This window comes from Acanthochromis polyacanthus, chromosome 11 (genome assembly GCF_021347895.1).
Source record: "Acanthochromis polyacanthus isolate Apoly-LR-REF ecotype Palm Island chromosome 11, KAUST_Apoly_ChrSc, whole genome shotgun sequence".
Taxonomy (NCBI): domain Eukaryota; kingdom Metazoa; phylum Chordata; class Actinopteri; family Pomacentridae; genus Acanthochromis; species Acanthochromis polyacanthus.
The window spans coordinates 44,624-65,189 of NC_067123.1; the positions used below are offsets into that span (position 1 = coordinate 44,624).

At 41.9% G+C, this 20,566-nt stretch overlaps 1 protein-coding gene across 1 annotated transcript; it reads right to left on the bottom strand.

Annotated features, from left to right (window-relative positions):
* Positions 1 to 6: 6 nt before the first annotated feature.
* On the bottom strand, positions 7 to 17,950 carry LOC127536064 (NLR family CARD domain-containing protein 3-like; the record flags this gene model as incomplete). Its single annotated transcript, XM_051955461.1, has 7 exons — positions 17,825 to 17,950; positions 17,439 to 17,664; positions 15,463 to 17,257; positions 8,129 to 8,302; positions 5,866 to 6,039; positions 366 to 539; positions 7 to 196 (listed from the first exon to the last, which is right to left on the bottom strand). Coding segments are annotated over exons 1-7 (2,820 nt in total), but the record flags the coding sequence as incomplete, so codon positions are not given.
* Between the last annotated feature and the right edge of the window lie 2,616 nt (positions 17,951 to 20,566).

A 20,566-nucleotide genomic window follows, 5' to 3' on the forward strand; every position in this document is an offset into this window, starting at 1 on the left:
TAGAGTGTCTGTCTGTCTGTACCTGAGAGTTTCCAGTCTACAGTGTGGATCCTCCACTTTAGCTCTCAGCATCTTCTCTCCTGAGTCTCCTGGATGGTTGTAGCTCAGGTCCAGCTCTCTCAGATTTGAGGTCTTGAAGCTCAGAGCTGAGGCCAGAGAAGCACAGCCTTCCTCTGTGACCAGACAGCCTGACAGCCTGCACACACAAAACAACACAAACCTGATGGACAACACTTGGCTGGATGTTTCTCACTCTTTGTTTTCTTTTTGTCTTTCAGATACATTTTGGTGCAGATTTGATGCATCTGAAGCAAATAAAGAATCAATCTTTCATTTTCTTTCACTTTCAAAGTGTGAGTCCTGACCTGAGAGCTTCCAGTTTACAGTGTGGACTCTCCAGTCCAGCAGAAAGACTCTCCACTCCTGAATCCTGCAGGTTGTTGTTAGTCAGGTCCAGCTCTGTCACACTGGAGGACTGGGAGCTGAGGACTGAGGACAGAGCTCCACAGCTTCTCTCTGACAGATTACAGCCACTCAGTCTGAAGAGACAAAGACAAGAAAAGAAGTAAAACATTAAGTACAGTATTTTCTGTCCTGTTGAAAAGACAGCAGTGAATTTAACAACAAATACATCCCACTATGTCCAGAATACAGCAGCAGTAAGTCCACCTATCAGGTGATCAGGAATCACAGAGTCATCAGGATAAATCAGAATCTCTGCTGGTGAGAAGGTGGACTGTTCAGGTGGTCAAACATTTGAACATTGTTCTCCACATCTTCTCCTTCCTGCTTCTTGTCCAACAGCTGAACTGCAGAGTTTAGTCATCGAACAAACATCAAACACTAAAGGTTTGTTCTGGTGTTTCCTTTTCATTGACGTCTATCTGGAACATTCTATTTTGTAAAATGGTGGAAACTAAAACAGAACCTGGAACCAAGACTGTACAGGTTCTTACAGGTTCTGGTTCTGTGATGCAGGTTCCAGGTTGTTAAGTTCCTGTAGTGGAAGAGGCCTCATTAAGAGAAACTAGAGCTAAAGGTCAGTAACCAGTGGCGTGCACAGACATTTTGGGGGGCAGGTGCTCAGTGAAAAAAAAGGGCACCTTGTGCAGCGTGTAGAACCACCGGCTGCCTGAATATAACAGTGTGAGATTTGAAAAAATAACAAAATCAGGGACACATTTTCTGGAACGGCATTCATTTTAACATCTTAATAATGACACACAAAGAGTCAATAAAACATTGTACCTTAAAAATTGGTAAATTAAAAGAGATCGAAAACATCAAGACTGATTCCTGACATTAGGCTACAACAAGGCAGAAAACTACTTTTTCTTTTTGTCATTTAGCAAATTAGTCACAGCAAGTGTTGCCTCAACCTACTGCAGGCTAATAATAAACCTACACAAACTAAATATTCAGTTATAGTATACAGATCATATGCTGTACCAATTCACCAAATAACACTGGTTGTGAGGTCATCGTCGTCACGTTATGTCAGTTCATTGATTATTATTATGGGTAGTGTCGAGCTTGTTAAGCAGGCGGGCAGCTGGCTAATTTAGGCACGGTTGTCAGAGGTGGGCAGAGTAGCCAAAATTTGTACTCAAGTAAGAGTAATGTTACTTTAGAAAAACATGACTCAAGTAGAAGTAAAAAGTAGTCCTCTAAAAATTACTTGAGTAAGAGTAAAAAAGTACTTGGTGAAAAAACTGCTCAAGCAGTGAGTAACAGAAACATCCGATTTATTTGTCTTCTGTGCATGAATTCAGTCAGACATACAATATAAATGTAAATTCAATAAAGTGAATATTCAGGTCAAGCTCTTTAACTAAAATGATAATAAATTAAATCTTTATGTGAAAAAAATAAGAAAATAAATTATATTTCAAGAAACACGCTCTTGCCAGCGTTGCATGTTTCATGCATTTTCTTTTTAAAAATATTCTTTAAGACTGTCCCTGAGGTTTAACATCAAAATATTAGACATACTGAATGACTGTAACCAAACATGTAACTAAGGTTTACCAATTTCTAAACCTTCTTCAATAGCAGTTTTTCCACAACATTAAACCAAAACAAAGCTAACAACCCTGCACACTTACAGTGAAAAGATACATGAACCTTTAACCTGCCCTCCAAATGGCACATCAGGGCTAACCAGGTAGATTCTGTTTAGAACAAGGCAGTCTTTACATATAACAGGTGTCTGTGTCCAAATAAGAGAGAGTAGACAGACGGACTGAGAGACAGAGAGACAGAAAAACGCAGCAATGTTGGTTTGCTTTGGCAGACTCAGAAGACACCGCATAGTGTCGCTGCTCTTTTGTGACGCGTGTAGGCTAAACATGCTCCGTATGTGAGGCCACGGGTGTTCCTCCTCCTCCCTCCTCCTCCTCTGTCCATCATCTTGGTCTGTGCACGCCACAGATATTAGCCCGGCAGCTACACAGTTGTGCGGTCATGTGACTGAATGACGACCTCTGATTGGTGAAATACAGTCATGTGGTAGAACTTTTGTCGAAGTGTGTATCTAGCAAAATAAAGAAGTATATGCGTTATCACTTGGATAACAAGAGAAGTAACGAGCCGTGAAGTGCAATGTAGCGGAGTAAGAGTTGCGTTTCATATCCACAAACATACTCAAGTAAAAGTTAAAAGTATTGTGCTTTAAATTTACTCATAAAAGTACAATTTATCAAAAAACTATTCAAGTAAATGTAACTGAGTAAATGTAACTCGTTACTACCCACCTCTGACGGTTGTTTAGCGCTGCATGAGACAGGCTACTTCACAACAGAGACAAACTAGAAAAGCACTCAGAGAGCGCAGTACTCTGCCAAGGCTGCTCAGTTGATGGATCATTTCTGATGGATGAAATATTTAATAAAAAATGACCTTGTGCTGAGTACAGGCATGTGTTATGCATGTACATGTTATGTATTCATACCAAATCACATGTAAATTACTTTTATAGAGGTCTGTTGATCAGTTCATCACTTTTGGCAAGCCTTTGTTTTGCTACTGTTAAATTTACCGTTCCCTCCATGCTTTTATTTTGAAGGTGTATTTTTAATGGTTTTGATTTGATTTATTTGGATCCCCATTAGCTATGGCAATGCCAAAGCTATTCTTCCTGGGGTCCATACAACATCCTTACAATGTATCAATGCAGTTGCATTATTTACAATACAATCCATATACAAATGCAACATAAAACAAAAACAAAAAAAATAAAATAAAATATACACAACACAACAATACACAGACAATACAAAACCGCTCCCAGTCAGCAGTGAAATATAATATTTACATATCATAACTACATAGATCTACATATATTATGTATATTGGTCACACAAAACTAAATTTCTTTTGCCTTCGATATTACACCCAACGCCATTGAAGCACAAACCCCGATTTAACAATTAATTTAAATCAGATTTGACAGTCACCCATTCTTTTACTGTTCATCTCACTAGAACTATTTCTGTTGCAAAGGTGCAGTTTTAAGTAACACTTGTACTTCCAATTGACTTATATTAAGTCTCTATTGTACACAGATGTTTTTTGACTAACTTTTTGAAAATTATTTTGCTATTTTCTTGTGTAATGTTTCCTGGTAGTTTATTCCATTCTTGCATAGCTCTGTACATAACCATTGTTTAATTGTGTTTGTTTTTGACTTGGGTAGTGTAAAATTTCCTTTGGTAGCATGTCTGGTTGCGTAGCTATGTCTAGCTGAACTAAAATGTACATTTCTATACAAGATTGATGGGTTTTTTGTAATTAGAATGTTTCTAACAAAAACCAGCAATGAATACAATAATCTTTCCTTAACCAATAGCCAGTCTAAACAATTGTGCATGGCTATGATATTTGTTCTGTAACCGCAATGCAAAGCTATTCTTGCTGCTCTATTTTGTACAATTTGCAACTTTTTTATATTTTCTTGTGACGTACTCGACCAGACTACTGGACAGTAGTCCAGAACTGATAATACTAAAGATTGTAACACTAGTTTAATTAAGCTTAGTGACATGAAAGCTGCACACCTTCTCACAACAGAAACAGCACTTCCCATCTTGGATATCATCTTATCAATATGTTTAGTCCATGACAATTTATTATCTAACACAACACCAAGTAATTTTGTTTCTTGTACTTGTTTAACAGGCACTTTATTTATAAAAAGATTCAATTCAGGCTGTTTTTGTAAAGTATGTGTTGTACCAAATATAATACTGTTTGTCTTCGATACATTAAGAACCAACTTATTTTTCCTGATCCATTCCACCACAGATTGCAATTCCTGCTGTACGGATGTATTTAACTCTGAGCATTTAGGTGCCGATAACCAAATTGTAGAATCATCTGCATACATTGATATAGTAGCCTTATCTAGTACTAGTGGTAAGTCATTGGTAAAGATTGTAAATAATAAAGGTCCCAAACAAGTCCCTTGAGGCACTCCACAGCTGACCTCCCTCTCATCAGAATAACTACCATTGAAATAAACCTGTTGTTTTCGATTTGTTAAATAACTTTTCAACCATAACATTGCTGACTGTGAAAACCCATAACATTCTAACTTTTTAATCAATACTTCATAGTCAATAATATCAAAAGCAGCTGTAAAATCCAGCAAAACTGCTCCTACTAATTTCTTTTGTTCTATATCCATTAACCAGTCATCTGTCATCTGAGCTTGGGCAGTTGCTGTGGAGTGTCCTTTCCTGTATGCATGTTGGTAATCCGTGGTTAAATTATTTAAGGAAAAATAAGTTCTAATTTGTTCACAGACCACAGTTTCCATTATTTTACTTAACACAGGCAGTAGACTTATAGGACGACTATTAGGTCCAGAAAATGACTGTCTTGCATTCTTTGGCAGTGGTGTTATTTTTGCCTTTTTCCATTCTTGAGGACATAACATTTCTATCAAACTTTGGTTAATAATATGACAGATCACTGGGGCAATCAAATCAGCCACCATTTGGTAAGTCATCATGGTAAGGGCTTTTATTGTGTGATCATTCCAGCGGCACAGGAAGTGTTTATCTAAGAAGATGTTTCTTGACATGACGAAGACGCTGCTGAAAAGTCAGAAAATTCACATAAAGATGAAAGAAAACGGTTCCACTGTTGCTGTCTAGTAAAGGATGTGTTTAAACTTAGAAGCAGCTGGAATGGAGACAAGAAAGGAGTGAAGGACAGAAAGGTGAATTTATGTTCAAAATAGGGCTGACGGCTGAACATAATAAAGGCTTTGTGAACCATCAGGAGCTTCACCATTGTCTGTCTGGGGTTTGCTTCATACGTGACCTAAATATGTAGCGGGACTCAGAAACAGCCCACAGTTTAATCATTTGTGCCAAATCCATGAGTCCGTTTATGAGTAACGTTTCACACAGACAGACAAACAGATTAACAGATTCACAGACAAACGTACGCCGATCGTTACATAACTCTGCCGTTCCTTGGTGGAGTAATAAATGCACCGTGTGGCAACTGAGGCTGATGAACAAAACACTGGATTCATTTAGGTGTTACCTGGATGGTGGTGTTCACGTTACGAGATGGGGGGAGTCACGGCACGGGTCATGTGTGTGTGTGTCTCTGTGTGTGTGTTTAATGTTTACATTTTTTTATAACGTTGAGACGTGGAGGACACCTGCTTGATACTGAGGGTAAGGGGCAGGTGCTCTAGCACCACCTGGTGTCTATCTGTGCACGCCACTGTCAGTAACAGAACTGATGTGAGTCATAGAAACACAGAAAACCTCCCACCTCAGCTGTTCTGCTCATCATGAATAAAAACACATTTTAAATGGTCATCAGTTGAACAGGTTGATGAGTCCTGACCTGAGAGCTTCCAGTTTACAGTGTGGACTCTCCAGTCCAGCAGAAAGACTCTCCACTCCTGAATCCTGCAGGTTGTTGTTAGTCAGGTCCAGCTCTGTCACACTGGAGGACTGGGAGCTGAGGACTGAGGACAGAGCTCCACAGCTTCTCTCTGACAGATTACAGCCACTCAGTCTGAAGAGACAAAGACAAGAAAAGAAGTAAAACATTAAGTACAGTATTTTCTGTCCTGTTGAAAAGACAGCAGTGAATTTAACAACAAATACATCCCACTATGTCCAGAATACAGCAGCAATGAGGACAGTCCTCTGCAATATTATATAAATGTGAAAATAATTCAAAGTGTAGCACATTACAGTAATCAGATTACTTTGAAGCTGAGAAGTAAAGTATTTGATCAGATTCATAAAAACAAACTGACAGTTTAGATTTACTAAATGAAGAATTCAGACCAAACAAGAAGAAATGAATCCAATAAAGGTCAGTATCGTTCATTACTGTGATTATAATGTTGGATTTTTTCACTCATTTCTTTGTCCACCTTTATTTTTGATTCTGATTTGATTCTCTGATGTTACAGAACAAACATCTTCTGATCTCCAGTCCTTGTTGTTCATGTTCCTTCATTACTCCACCAAGGAACGGTTTTGTGACGATAGGCGTATGTTTGTCCAACGGATTGGGATGAAACTTGTAGGGAAGATCAGAAATGACACAAGGACCACCTCATTAGATTTTGGCAGTGATGCAGCTTATAGACTGGATCCATGGATTTGTTCAGGATTTCCCACTGAAAGATAGCGGCCGGCACGGCGTCACTGTAACCATGACAAGAAGTGAACGCTGCATCAGCTGCCTGATGACGGTCACATGATTGTGATCCTACTACTGACTTATCCATTGGAAATGATTCAAGAAACAATTGATTAAATTGTGAGGGTGTTTCTGAGTTGTCCTTCCATCCTTATGTGAATTTTCAGACTTTTCGGCAGCTTCTTCCTCATGTCAAGACACCGCTTCTTAGATAAACACTTCCTGTGCCACGGGAATGGTGGAAAAATAAAAGCCCGTAACATGAAAAATACACCTTCAAAATAAAAGCATGGAGGGAATGGTTGTTTTAACATTATCAAAACAAAGCCTTGCAGAAAGTGATGAACTGATCAACAGACCTTTGTAAGAATAATTTACACATATGTAGGTCACACAATTCAATATCCGTACGTAACGTACACATACATAACACATGTCTGTGCTTAGTTCATTTTCTTTGTGGGTACATCTATATTTAATGGACACATTCTATAGTGCCGTCATTTCTCATCATCAGTAGTAACAATAGTAATAAAATGCTGCATTTCTACAAAAAATATGCTGCATTTCTGACAATGCCATATGGGGGAATGAACAGTGTTGGTGGAGTACTGCGCTCCATGAGTGCTTTTCTTGTTTCTTCTTGTGCTGTTGAGACTCAGGCTTTGGTTTTCACTCACACATGAATCCCACTGGAACCAGACTAAGGATCTCCAAACTCATGTGTTTAAAATGTTTATCTCCACTCTTGATGAAGTCTGGACTCCTCATAGCGTCAGTGAGCTGGACTCTTCATTCTTTCTCAGTCTCAGGAGACACTCTGCTGCCCAGTGATTGGCTCTCAGTCCCTACAGTCTGAAAGGAACCAACAACCTTTAACAGCCTCACATCTGAAAAAGGTCATAGGGTCCCTATGAGGGTGTAGCTCCTCTTCAGGGAGAGCAGAGAGACCATGAAGCTCACCACAGGTTGGATGGATGTTCTATCCTTCACCAACACTTCAGTTGAAGGGACTCAGCCATCAGCAGCAGGAAGACTGGACTGACCTTACCCACAGACCAGAGGACATGAGGACACTGCTTATCAACAGTCATGATGACTGTCCTCACCTGCAGGGCTGCTGCTTCACTCCATCGTTTCTGACAGACCAGAAGTCTGTCATTGGCGTCTATCTGAAAAATTGTATTTGTAAAACAGTGGAAACTAAAACAGAACCTGGAACCAAGACTGTACAGGTTCTTACAGGTTCTGGTTCTGTGATGCAGGTTCCAGGTTTTTAAGTTCCTGTAGTGGAAGAGGCCTCATTAAGAGAAACTAGAGCTAAAGGTCAGTAACAGAACTGATGTGAGTCATAGAAATACAGAAAACCTCCCACCTCAGCTGTTCTGTTCCTCATGAATAAAAACACATTTTAAATGGTCACCAGTTGAACAGGTTGATGAGTCCTGACCTGAGAGCTTCCAGTTTACAGTGTGGACTCTTCAGTCCATCACAAAGATGCTTCACTCCTGAATCCTGCAGGTTGTTTCCACTCAGGTTCAGTTCTATCAGATGGGAGGGGTTGGACTTCAGAGCTGAAGACACGACTTCACAGTGACTCTCTGAGAGTCTACAGTCAGAAAGTCTGTAATGAGACATAAATGACAAAACATGTTGTTATGAAAGAGAACATTTTATATTTCCTTCATTTGATAGCAGAACATCTCGACTGATCCTGTTGGACATGTGGTTCTTCAAATCAGTGCTTCAGCTCATCTTCTCTGACTGTTTGACATCAAACTGAATTCTTATCAGCCTCTCTCACACCTGCACACTTTCAATCTGGAATACTTATATCTAGAATCTTCGTGTTTCATCTGCAGATGGAGGACAGAAGATGGACTTCCATTTAGGATTCCATACTGTCCACAGTCTGTCAGTGTGATCTGATCCCACGTCTGACTCCACAAAGTTCTGAGGAGAACATCTGGATCAGAAGATTATTTTCTGTCTCAATGTTCACACCACACTTACAGAAAGAATAAATACAAAGCATTTCAAGAAAAACATCAGAAATTACGAGAAAGAAAGAAATTAAAAACCAACTCAGAATAGTAACAGCAATAATTCCATTAAATCAATTCTCCCATACATCAGAAATGATTCAGATCTGATATTTAACTCAAAGAAGAGGGAAAAAATCATTTCAAAGCTGTATGTCTGATTGTAGAAGACTGCTTCCAGAAGCTCCTCATGTAATAAGAACTGATGCTGTGATAAAACCTGGACAAGAACCTCTACAGTTCTTCATGTGTTTCAGCAGATCTGCATGTTTCCTCCATCAGCCAAAGGAAGAACCTCAGAAGAACTGTCTGATGGAACAATTATTAGAATGAAAGAGAAAAACTGTCTTCATTCATTTATCAGCTTCAAACACAAGAACATGAAAAATCCACATTTTCACAGCGTTTGAAGCAGCTGAAGAACATCTGAGACTAAACATGTCAGGCTCCCTCCTCACCCTCACCCTCACCCACCTGCCATCCCAAACCCCCTCCCTTCTTCTTCTTCTCCCTCCTTTTTTCTCCCTCTTTGTGTTTCCTCCCCAACAGAGCTCAGTGTGGACATAGACATACATAGAAAGGCTAGATGGCTGATGGGACTTTCGCCGGCGTCGTCACCGGTCGGCCATCTTACCTAGGGGGACTGTTCTGGAGCGCTCTATAGTAGTGGATGGAAGGTGAGCGACTACACAAACAAAAATACACTTAACTTGCTGAATTCTTGACGGATTTACAAACGGTTTGGTTTATTAAAAACCTTAATAACGTGGCTATGATTCATGCCACGCAGACCTGTTGAAATTGCAGTTTTTCTTTTCGAAAATCGCTGCGTATTTGTGTTTGTTACAGCCATTTGCAAGGCTGCAATCTGGGAGTTTCAATTATTATACAGGTTTCCGTGAGACCAATTATAATTTTGTGACAACAACATATTTTGTCTAAATGACAATTTGTGTGGATGCAGTTGGGCATGAGCTAGCAAAGAAACAAGAGGTTGTGAATGAGACATGTGAGCCACTTGGACTATTACAAAGTAACCTGGACTTAATTCTATACAGGTGGGAAAGACATAATTACTCCTTCATTTTAACATGATTTTCAAGCTGTTTCATTAGTGAAATATATCCTAGATTTAGATTCATTGTGATACAGTAACTGGCTGGCTTTGTGTTTGCAAAAATACCCCCCTACAGTGCAAGATGCCACACTTTTGTGCAGCATATGGATGCTCAAATGAACGTTCCTTCAAAACAAGAGCCTGTGGAATCACCTTTCACTGTAGAGAAATGATTTAAGGGACATATTTAGGATAATTGTTACTGACTTAGAGGATTTGTACTTTTATAATACAAGTTATTTTGACCCTGACGTTTTAGAAATGTTTCTACCATTTGTTTACATAATAATCATTGAATATTCTTTTAACATATTACTGTTATTTAGGTTTTCATAACAGCATTCAAGCATAGGCTATGAATTACCCCAACAATATCATCATTTAGCTCAGTATTTTGTCCTCACTATTAATGTTAAAGATAAGAAGGGTGTAAAATGTTGTCAATAATTCATATATCTTGTATCTTCTCATGTTTTTAAGGTTTCCCCAAAACGCAGAGAAGAGGAGGCAATGGGAAGTTGGTCTAAGAAGGGACGGTTTTGACTGTTGATTTGGAGTGAATGCTGCATGGTTTAGTGTTACTGTTGATTTGGAGTGAATGTTGAATTGTTTTGAAATTGTGCGCACCTGTTAATAAAAGAAACCTTGATGTCATGTTACTGAATGTGTTTATTTAAAAACGTATAATAAAATATACGTAGGGGAGAACAGGTAAGATGAACCAACCATCCCCTTGATCTTTAAAACTATACACAGGAGTTGTCACGAGACCCTAAAATAAGAACACAAACATCATTTCCAACTGGCTGTGGAATTCTTTGACTTTTGTGGTATAATTATTTTTATGCTAAAGCAAATGGACCCAGGTCTAAACTTATACATTATGCATGTTAGTGATATTCAATGTATAGAACTATGTGAATCATTTAGCAAAAGATCATTCTGAATCATTTAAATTAATTAGGTTTTATCAAAACGATGGCCATGGGGCAAGATGAACCAAAAGCCTGAACCAAAATGAATCACAATTCATATAATGTACATATATTATTTGTTCAGTTTAAGTTTAAAATATCATGTGGGTCAACTTACCCCTTTATATTTAATATATGTATTAATTAGAAATATAAAATATCAAACTATTAAATGTTTAACATAAACACTGAGGATTTAATTTCACTGTGTGTGTGTGTGCAGCTATGGCAGGTAATGCTCTACTATCTACTTTTTAATTTAATATGAAAGTCCATGGTTATAATTATCCGTAAATATGCAATAACATAACGACATCTCTGGCGTTTATGACAAATCAAACCGTTTAAAAATCGGTTGAAAATTGATCAAGCTCTGGTTAATTAAATCGTACATGCTCCATAGGCATTAATGTTATCAGTGAGCCAGCAGCCCCTAGGAAAGATGGCCGCCGCGTAGCGACGTCAGCCCTCATTGGCTCACAGCGTCTGGAAGCTATCTAGCCTTTCTATGTATACGGCTGAATCCCAAACCGCCCCCTACACACTCCCCCTCCACTACCGAGTGTCACTCCAAAAGAAGTCACACTCGCAGCTGTGGAGGGCACCTATTATTGAAGGGGGAGGGTATAAATACGATCGGCAGGAATGGGACGCCCTGTCGCCTCACCGGAAAACGGAAGGCGTCATCGCCATGGTAACAGAAAGACGCCTACTGTGCATGGCTGTAGCGCTGTGGCACAGGTTGCAACGAATAAGGATCGCTGCTGCTTCCAGAAGCCGAAAGCATCCCATTTTTTTTTCACTCACATTTTTTCCAATCCTATTATCTGGCATTTCAAATCCAACAAATGAATAAATGAATTCTGTCAGTTGTGTTCAAATTTTAAGGTGTCAGGGGGTGCACAATTAAATCAAACGTCAGCAGAGAAGAAGATTTGTTTCTTTTGTTTTATCTTTTTACACCACTCTTTGTGATGTTCTGTCAGTGTGAAAAAGGCGTGGGAGAAATAATGGACACATGTGGAACTCACATCAATATGTTGTTTCCTCCTCCATTTTGACATTGCACTTCCTGAAAAAGTTGTCCAGAGTGAGCATCGATGCAGACTCACTATTTAAGGGCTGAACAGTCCACTCCCCCTCCTCACTACGTGGTTTGGGACGGCCCTTAATATGGAGGACCCTCCGCGGGAACGCGCAAACGGAGGGGTAGTGTGTAGGGATAGTGTGTAGGGGGCGGTTTGGGATTCAGCCTATCTATGAGTGTGGAGCCCGGCTGTCACAGCTGTGTCCACTCAGATAATCAGCCGCTGCACGGGAGCCCGGACAGCTGAGAAGCATTCCACTAATCACCACTGCTGCCATAAAAGACCGGTTCACTCATCCATTCTCTGCCAGATTGTTGCACTAGACTCACCAGTCAGTTGCCTTCTCGCCATTTCTAGACTCTGCTGAGTTTTTTTGTACGCTTTTAACGTGTTTTCTCCTTCTGCCTGCCTAGGACCAGCTGTCCGGGTTCCTGTCCCCGTCAAGATCCGTTTACCCCTCTCAGAACCGCTCTGTAGGAATACAGTGAACCCTCGCTATAATGCCGTTCACCTTTCACGGCTTCGCTGTTTCACGGATTTTTTTTTAGTGCAGTTTTTTTTATGCTTTTTTTGTGTTCTGCATCCTGATTGGCTAAGGGACTGACCAACGTGAACAGTCTCCACGCCTCGTCTCCTCTGCCATTCAGGCCAGCGCTGCCTGCTGTGGAGCGCTGGATCATTTCTCTCCTTGGTCTCCATGTAGTGAGACACCCTGAAAGACGGAGCTGACGGAGCAGCCTTATTCTTTTCCCCCGCCGTCAACCGGACAGTGGACGTGGTCCCCAGTCGTCTCTGGCCACCGCAGCCGCGTTCCCCTGGAGAAGAGCACCGGCGCGAGCCTTCCCCACCCCCGACTGCTCCCGTTGATTCAGCCGGTCCGCTCTCTGAGGCAAGAGTACCGCCGCGGCGTCCACCTGGCTGCAGCTGCAGCGCTCCCCCAAGTGCAGTATTGCATAATAACTGTAAAAAATAAAGCTGACTACTTCACGGATTTCGCATATCACGGGTTCTTTTTGGAACGTAACCCCTGTGATAAATGAGGGTTCACTGTACTGCAAAGGCTCTGGAATTCCTGAGCTGATCAAAACTCAGATAAGCTGTCCCTCTCCAGCACTGACCAACACCCATCTCTGTAGGAGGATTGAGACATTTGTATTTCTGTAGGTTTTCATTCACAGAAGGATGGAGCTCCTGTGAACATTTAAACCCCTGGAATAACTTTTTCTTTTTAAAAGACAATGACTTTCAATTATATGCTACGGATGTTTGTTTAATGAACTTTCATGCTAAAATCCCTTTTCAGCTTTAGGAGACCCTCAGCCGGAGACGTCTCTGCATTCCACAGATCAGATAACAAGTCGTAAAACTTTATGGCTGAAGGCTGGAACAGAGAGACACTCTCATTAACTGAAGGAACTAAACATCTTCAAAGTTCATATTTCTGAGATTTATTTTGTTCTTTCCTGATTACCAAAGTTATAGTGACATTATGTTGTACATCATATCCAAATTTGACAGTTATATCTATTACAGAAGTCTAGATACTAAAATATGATGTTTAATCATTTCTTCCCCAGGATACTATGATTTTGGAATGAATTCCAGTATTAACCTCTGAACTTCCTCTCTATTTAGGTTGAATGATGACCATTGTATTTACCTGTTACCAAATCTATGACTTGTTATATTTTCACTGTGATACATATTTTTAATGTCATAAACATAAACCTATAGTTATGAATGAAATAATTCACATCATATGTATTAATCTACACATTTAGGAACATGTTTCTCTTTCACACAACTGAAGTATGGTGGAGAGAGAGACGGATCACGTTTTGTGCATTTAATATCCTATTTTAATCCATTCTGGATTATTCCTCCCTCCTTTTCTGCCCGTCCTCTTTGTGAGAACAAAGAGAGTCAAATTGCTAGAGGTTCACGCCGAAGCTTCTCTCCGCCTTGAGGTCCTCCCATGACCCTCTTGGCCATATAAGGTGGACAACACCCTGTCCTCGTGCTCTTACCCTCTTCTTCTTCTCTTCCTCATCTGGCCCTGAGGGGCCAACCAAAGTCTCTCTCATTTTCTCTAACTAAAGCGCGTTTTTCTTTTTCTTTTTAAGTTATCTTCCTTTCAAAGTGTCAACTATTTATTTCTTCAATTTTTGGAACATTAGTTTAGACATTTTGCTCACATTAAGCCGAATTTTATTCGTTTAATCTGGAGAACCGATTCAGAACCAGCATTTATTTTTCTTAATTTTGACAGTTTTTCATCAAACATCTGTTTTTCATGGCTAAGACTGAGAGTCATCATTTCTTTAAATCAAGCGGCATTAAACCCAGCGCCATCCAGCTGTGACCTCCATAGACCTGTTGGACCAGGTCCATTTGCACAGAACCGATCAACCCGCGGCAGGACATCCAGGCGTGGCCATAACGACGACACACCGCTCCGAACCTGCAGGTCCAGACCGTGTGCTGCTCCTCTGAAGGCCCGCAAGTCCCAGCCCCATGACGGTTCACTTCAAAATCCAGCTGAGTTTGCTCTGATTCCATTCTATGGGTGATGTACTAACCGCTTGGTCAATTAATTCATTTAATCAGTTTATTCTTTTACAAATTATTAATTCTTAATCCAAGTTACCGGTTACCTCGTCAGGTTAGCTCTGGCTAATCCTCACCATATTTCCGTCTCTCTCACACACACTCCCACATTCTACACATGCATTCGTGCACACACATGTAGTTCCACACACACACACACACACCACACACACACATCATATCTACATTGTATACAGTTCACTTGTCATTATTTCCATAAAATAGTCAATAAATACATTTATTTTAAGACCAAATTACAGCTTTGAGTGTTTCTTTGTGTAGAATGTGGTCAATTTAACAGAGGATTCAAACCTTTTTGATATGAGATTGATCAAAATTTTTATTAATATTAATAATTTTATTAATGTTAATTAATAAATGTCCTTGCTATTAGAACGCTAGGCGGTGCCCCACTTATTGATAACGCGAGCTATAAATCATAACGTAGTACCCCTACAGCTCCGACCCTGCTGCTTTGGATCCCCTCCTCTGGTTTCCCCCCTCCTCGTCTCCTGGTACCCCTCGGACCCGCCGGACCCCCCCAAACCCCGCCAGTCGCAAACCTCCTGGAACCACCAGCTGCCAGGGATCCCCACACACCTGCCGCCGCACTCTGCTCCCCTCCGGAGCCCTCCACGGCTGCCAATCCCCGGCTTCCCTCCAACTCCGCAGCTGGAACCCCCCCCATCTGCCGCCGCTGCGGTTCTGGACCCACACCCCTGACCAGACTCACTCCCCCCTCCTACAATAAAATCCGTTTTGCCTCTATCCTGCCTCAGTAGCGTGGTTCTCTGCTCGAGTCCAGACCAACACCTTGTGACAAAACACAGCTGACATGTGATGTTTGAAATAAACAAGTGGAACACTGAGAACAATGAGATGATCTAGTGAGAACATCTGAAGAACTGAACTACTGATCTACACTGACTGATCATGTTCATCACATCTGGACTCACCGAAACTTTCTGCAGTTCCTCACAGCTGGAATCAGTCTCCGTTTTCCCTCCCATGATGTTCTGTATTTGTTCAGGTCCAACTCATCCAGAACCTCCTCTGACATCTGCAGCATGTAGGCCAGAGCTGAGCACTGGATCTCAGAGAGTTCCTTCCATGATCTGTTCTCTGACTGCAGGAACTCTTGGATCTCCTGATGTACTGAGAGATCCTTCATCTCCATCAGACAGTGGAAGATGTTGATGCTTCTGTCTGGAGACATTTCATCACTCTTCATCTTCTTCAGGTTGTTGATGACTCTCTGGATCATTTCTGGACGGTTCTCTGTCCGACCCAGCAGACCTCCTAACAGTCTCTGGTTGGACTCCAGACAGAGGCCATGAAGGAAGCGAACAAACAGGTCCAGGTGACCATTTTTAATTCTCAGGGATTTCTCCATCACTCTCTTCAGGAACACATCCAGAGTGTCTCTGTTCCAGTCTTTCCAGTCTTTTCCCAGGAAGTCCTCCAGAACCTCCTCCTTCCTGTTGGTGTAACAGTGGAACATGTAGACTGCAGCCAGAAACTCCTGAACACTCAGATGGACAAAGCAGAACACCTTGTCCTGGTACAGCCCTCTCTCCTCTTTAAAGATCTGTGTGAACACTCCTGAGTACTTTGAGGCTGCTCTCATATCGATGCCACACTCTGTCAGGTCGGACTCATAGAAGATCAGGTTTCCTTTCTGCAGCTGCTCAAACGCCAGTTTTCCCAGAGACTCAATCATCCTCCTGCTGTCTGGACTCCAGTGTGGATCTGTCTCAGCTCCTCCATCATACTTGACCTTCATGACTTTGGTCTGAACCACCAGGTGGTGGATGAACATCTCAGTCAGGGTTCTGGGCAGATCTCCTCCCTCTCTGCTTCTCAGCAGCTCCTCCAGAACTGTAGCAGTGATCCAGCAGAACACTGGGATGTGGCACATGATGTGGAGGCTTCGGGATGTCTTCATGTGGGAGATGATGCTGCTGGCCTGCTCCTCATCTCTGGATCTCTTCCTGAAGTACTCCTCCTTCTGTGGGTCGGTGAACCCTCTGACCTCCGTCACCATGTCCACACAGTCAGGAGGGATCTGATTGGCTGCTGCAGGTCGTGTGGTTATCCAGAGGCGAGCAGAGGGAAGCAGATTCCCCCTGATCAGGTTTGTCAGCAGCACATCCACTGAGGTGGACTCTGTAACATCAGTCAGGACCTCATTGTTGTGGAAGTCCAGAGGAAGGCGACACTCATCCAGACCGTCAAAGATCAACACAACCTGGAAGTCTTCAAAGCTGCACATTCCTGCTGCTTTGGTTTCACTGAAGAAGTGATGAACAAGTTCCACCAAACTGAACTTTCTCTCTTTCACCACATTCAGCTCTCTGAAAGTCAATGGAAACATGAAGTGGATGTCCTGGTTGCTTTTGTCTTCAGCCCAGTCCAGAGTCAACTTCTGTGTTAACACTGTTTTCCCGATGCCAGCCACTCCCTGTGTCATCACTGTTCTGATTGGTCCATCTCTTCCAGGTGAGCCTCTAAAGATGTCTTCTGCTCTGATGCTTCTTTCTGCTCTGTCTGCTTTCCTGGATGCTGCTTCAATCTGTCTGACCTCATGTTCATCATTGACCTCTGCAGTCCCTCCCTCTGTGATGTACAGCTCTGTGTAGATCTCATTCAGGAGGGTCTTCTGTCCTGCTTTAGCGATGCCCTCAAACACTCTCTGGAACTTCTTCTTCAGAGAACATTTAAGTTTATGTCCACAAACTGCAGCAGCAAGTTCTGAATGAAAACACAAGAAAGAAAGAGTGAAGTAGAAGTAACCTGGATATTAAAGCACCAAAGTAGCAATAAAGTGAAGGTGACAGTTTGTCCCCTAAAGACTGATTGTGTGAAGATATTCAGAGACTTTAGTAAATGTTGTGTTGATCAGCAGCTTCAGTCTTTACACAAATCCTCTTACTGCTCTGCAGACAGTCAGCCAGCTTCTCCTGCTTCATCCTCCTCAGGAACAACACTGTGATCTGCTCAAACATCTCTCTGCTGCTCCTCTCATCTTCATCATCACCCTCCAACTCCTCCTCATCCTCCCTCTGACTCTCTGAGCATTCTGGGTAATCTGGACTCACAACCTTCTGCATCTTCTTCAGCTCCTTCTTCACAAAAGTCACCATGTTGTCCTCCAGCAGCTGGAACAGAGAAATGTGTCAATGAGTCCATCAGAGTCAAACCATGGAGCCAAACATCAGATCCATGTTGGACACACTGACAGTCCACTGGTCTACAAAGAGCAGCATGGAGACGCCTGAACACAGCAGATGGAGAACAACTTGTTGTCCATGAACTCACCATGAATATGGAGTCCAGGTGATGCTGCTGGACAGACTGAGCTCTGGGAACCTCTGAGTTCTGCTGCTCCACTCTGTGGATCAACATCAACAGTCAGATCTCAGTACGTCTGTCCACAAAGAGACAAACACCAGCTACGATGCCATCAACGTCTTCAGGAGACACTGAAAATGGAACCAGTTATCTCCACATTTAAACCTCATCATGTCTCCCCTCGCTGTGACGTGGACGTTCACAACAGACACAAACACTTTGGATTTCAGAGCAGGTCGGACAACACGTCGTACAAACTGGTTCTGTTCTACAATAAGTGACTCTTTCTGTTAGTTCCAGCTTACATCTGATCACCAGACGGATGAATGTCTTTGAAGTCAATTAATTCCTCTTTTGACCAGTCACTCTTGAAGGACAGACAGCTGGGTTCAGGACAGTCTGGGTTCTGCTGCTGGATCCTGAAACAAAACCGGAACAGATAAAAACTGAAGCAAAACATCTTCAAGCTGTTAATAAACACATCAACAACTTTGAGTCTGAAATGTATTTCTGTCAGTTTTACTGTCTCACCTTCCATCTGAAGATCGTCTGAAATGAAGAGGATGATCCATGGACCAGTCACTGTTCATGGACACACAGCTGGATGCAGGTCCAGGTCCAGGTCCAGGTCCAGGTCCAGGTCCAGGTCGATTCCTGTCAATAATGATGCAGCAGTGATGTGATGCTGAGCTCTGACATGCAGCAGAGTCCTGGACAGTTAGAGATGGTGGTCTCACCTCTGAGCTTTGCTCTGGTTCTCCTGTTCCCCACACAGAGAGCTTTTAGAGGGAGGGACTCCCTCCTCTCTGTCCTCACACTCATCCATGATGCTCAACTCACAGCAGCTCACACACACTTTCTACCTTCACCTGCACAGGAAACAAACATCATTCATCCACTCAGATCCTCCTGGAGAAGATCAGCTGCTGCACTTCTACTATCAGTCCAGCAGATGGAGTCATGGAGCTGCAGAGACTCACAGAGAAACCCAAAGTAAAAAAGACACGACGCAGTTTGTGTTGTGAAGAAACAAATAAACATCAGCAGCTGATCAGACTGACTGAAGTCAATCAATAATCTAATAGAAATACTGACTGATTGCAGTGAATCAATAACCTGATAATCATATTCATGGATGTTTAAACAGCAGTGATCCAGAGTTTGTGGTGAAATAAGAAGTGAACATGTAGAAACATGACAGAGCAGAAACAAACAGCAACATTACTGAAGTTAAAGCAGCAAACAAAGCAAACTTACACTTTATTCAAAGCGCTGAAGAAGAAGAAGAACAAAGTTTCCAGTCCACTCCTGAACACTCAGACAGGTGATCTGTTTCCTGGAACCAGTCAGGACTCCACCTGTGAGGAAGCAGCAGGCAGATTTTCACAATAAGATCATATTTTACAGACGAGAATAAAGGTGACATAGCTACCATCATTTAGCTGCTGCTGCTAACAACATTAGCCTCCATAGAGGAGATAAACTCTCCAGGTCAGTGTTAAAGTCATCTCAGCAGGGCCGGACTGGGAAAGAAATTCAGGCCGGGAGATTTCCAATCAGTCAGGCCACTTCCGCCACCACAAGGGTTGTGTCACGTGGGATAATGCACCAAAATTTAGGTTTTTTTTCCTTCCAAAAATATGCCTTTTTCAGTTATGTTATAGCAATTACAACACTACTAAACAGACAGTAAGTCTATTAAACACAACCATAACGACAGCTCCATACAGTCCAGTACTTTTCTCTTCTGTAATCTCTTCACTACCCTCACCAATTTTTCCAATGTTTTCCTTTTCCTATTATTTATATAACATGTGGAATTAAAAATATATATATTATTTTGTCAGCAAATCATTTAGATGTCAGCTGGTCATAGATAATAGTATATGCAAACACCAATGTTCATTTTATAACTGAAAATTGTAAGTCAACTGCCTATCCTACCTGAAGAGGGGGTCTCAAACGTTTTCAGGCTTCCTGCAACCCACCTGACACCTGTGGAGCTTATTTGGGCCAGACATTTTTTATTATATTTTGGCCTTTGAAGTCTGATGATGCATTTGTGAGAAGAACCGACCGTTTGTAAACTTAAGGGTGCTCCATAATCTTCACTCCTTCCACTGTCTTGTGTCGCCTCACTCTCATATCACCGCTCTGTAGTGCATGCTTCCCCGTTCTCGCTATGAAGGGGCGGACCATAAAGCAACTAACCAATCATGGCACGTTTCTTCTAAAAAAAATGTCACTTTGACCAATCCCTATCCTTCTGATTTAGAGCTCAGAGCACTTGCTTTGTGTGAGTGACAGGAGGGTGGGCGTGTACTCTGTAAGGCTTCGAGCGCTGCTGTCTCTGGCCTGTCTGCCAAAAAGCCGATCAACTTTTTTCATTGGCCTGCCAGTCCGAGATTGACCTGTCCAGGCAGGCCAATAAGGAGGCAGGCCACTGGGAAAAGTCCCGCCTCTCCCGATTGCCAGTCCGGGCCTGCATCTCAGTAGCTGGTTGTCCTCTTCTCCACATCTGGACATCATCACATCTAAAGCAGTGACCTACGTTACTGTAGCTGAAGTTACTGTAAGTTAACATCAGACTGGAACCTCTGATCATAAACATGTTCTAACATCTGCTTTTAAAGTTGTTCTTAAATCTCTTTTCATGACTCTTTACTTGTAGATGTAGAACCTGAAGCTGTCGTCGAAAGTTTCATTTTT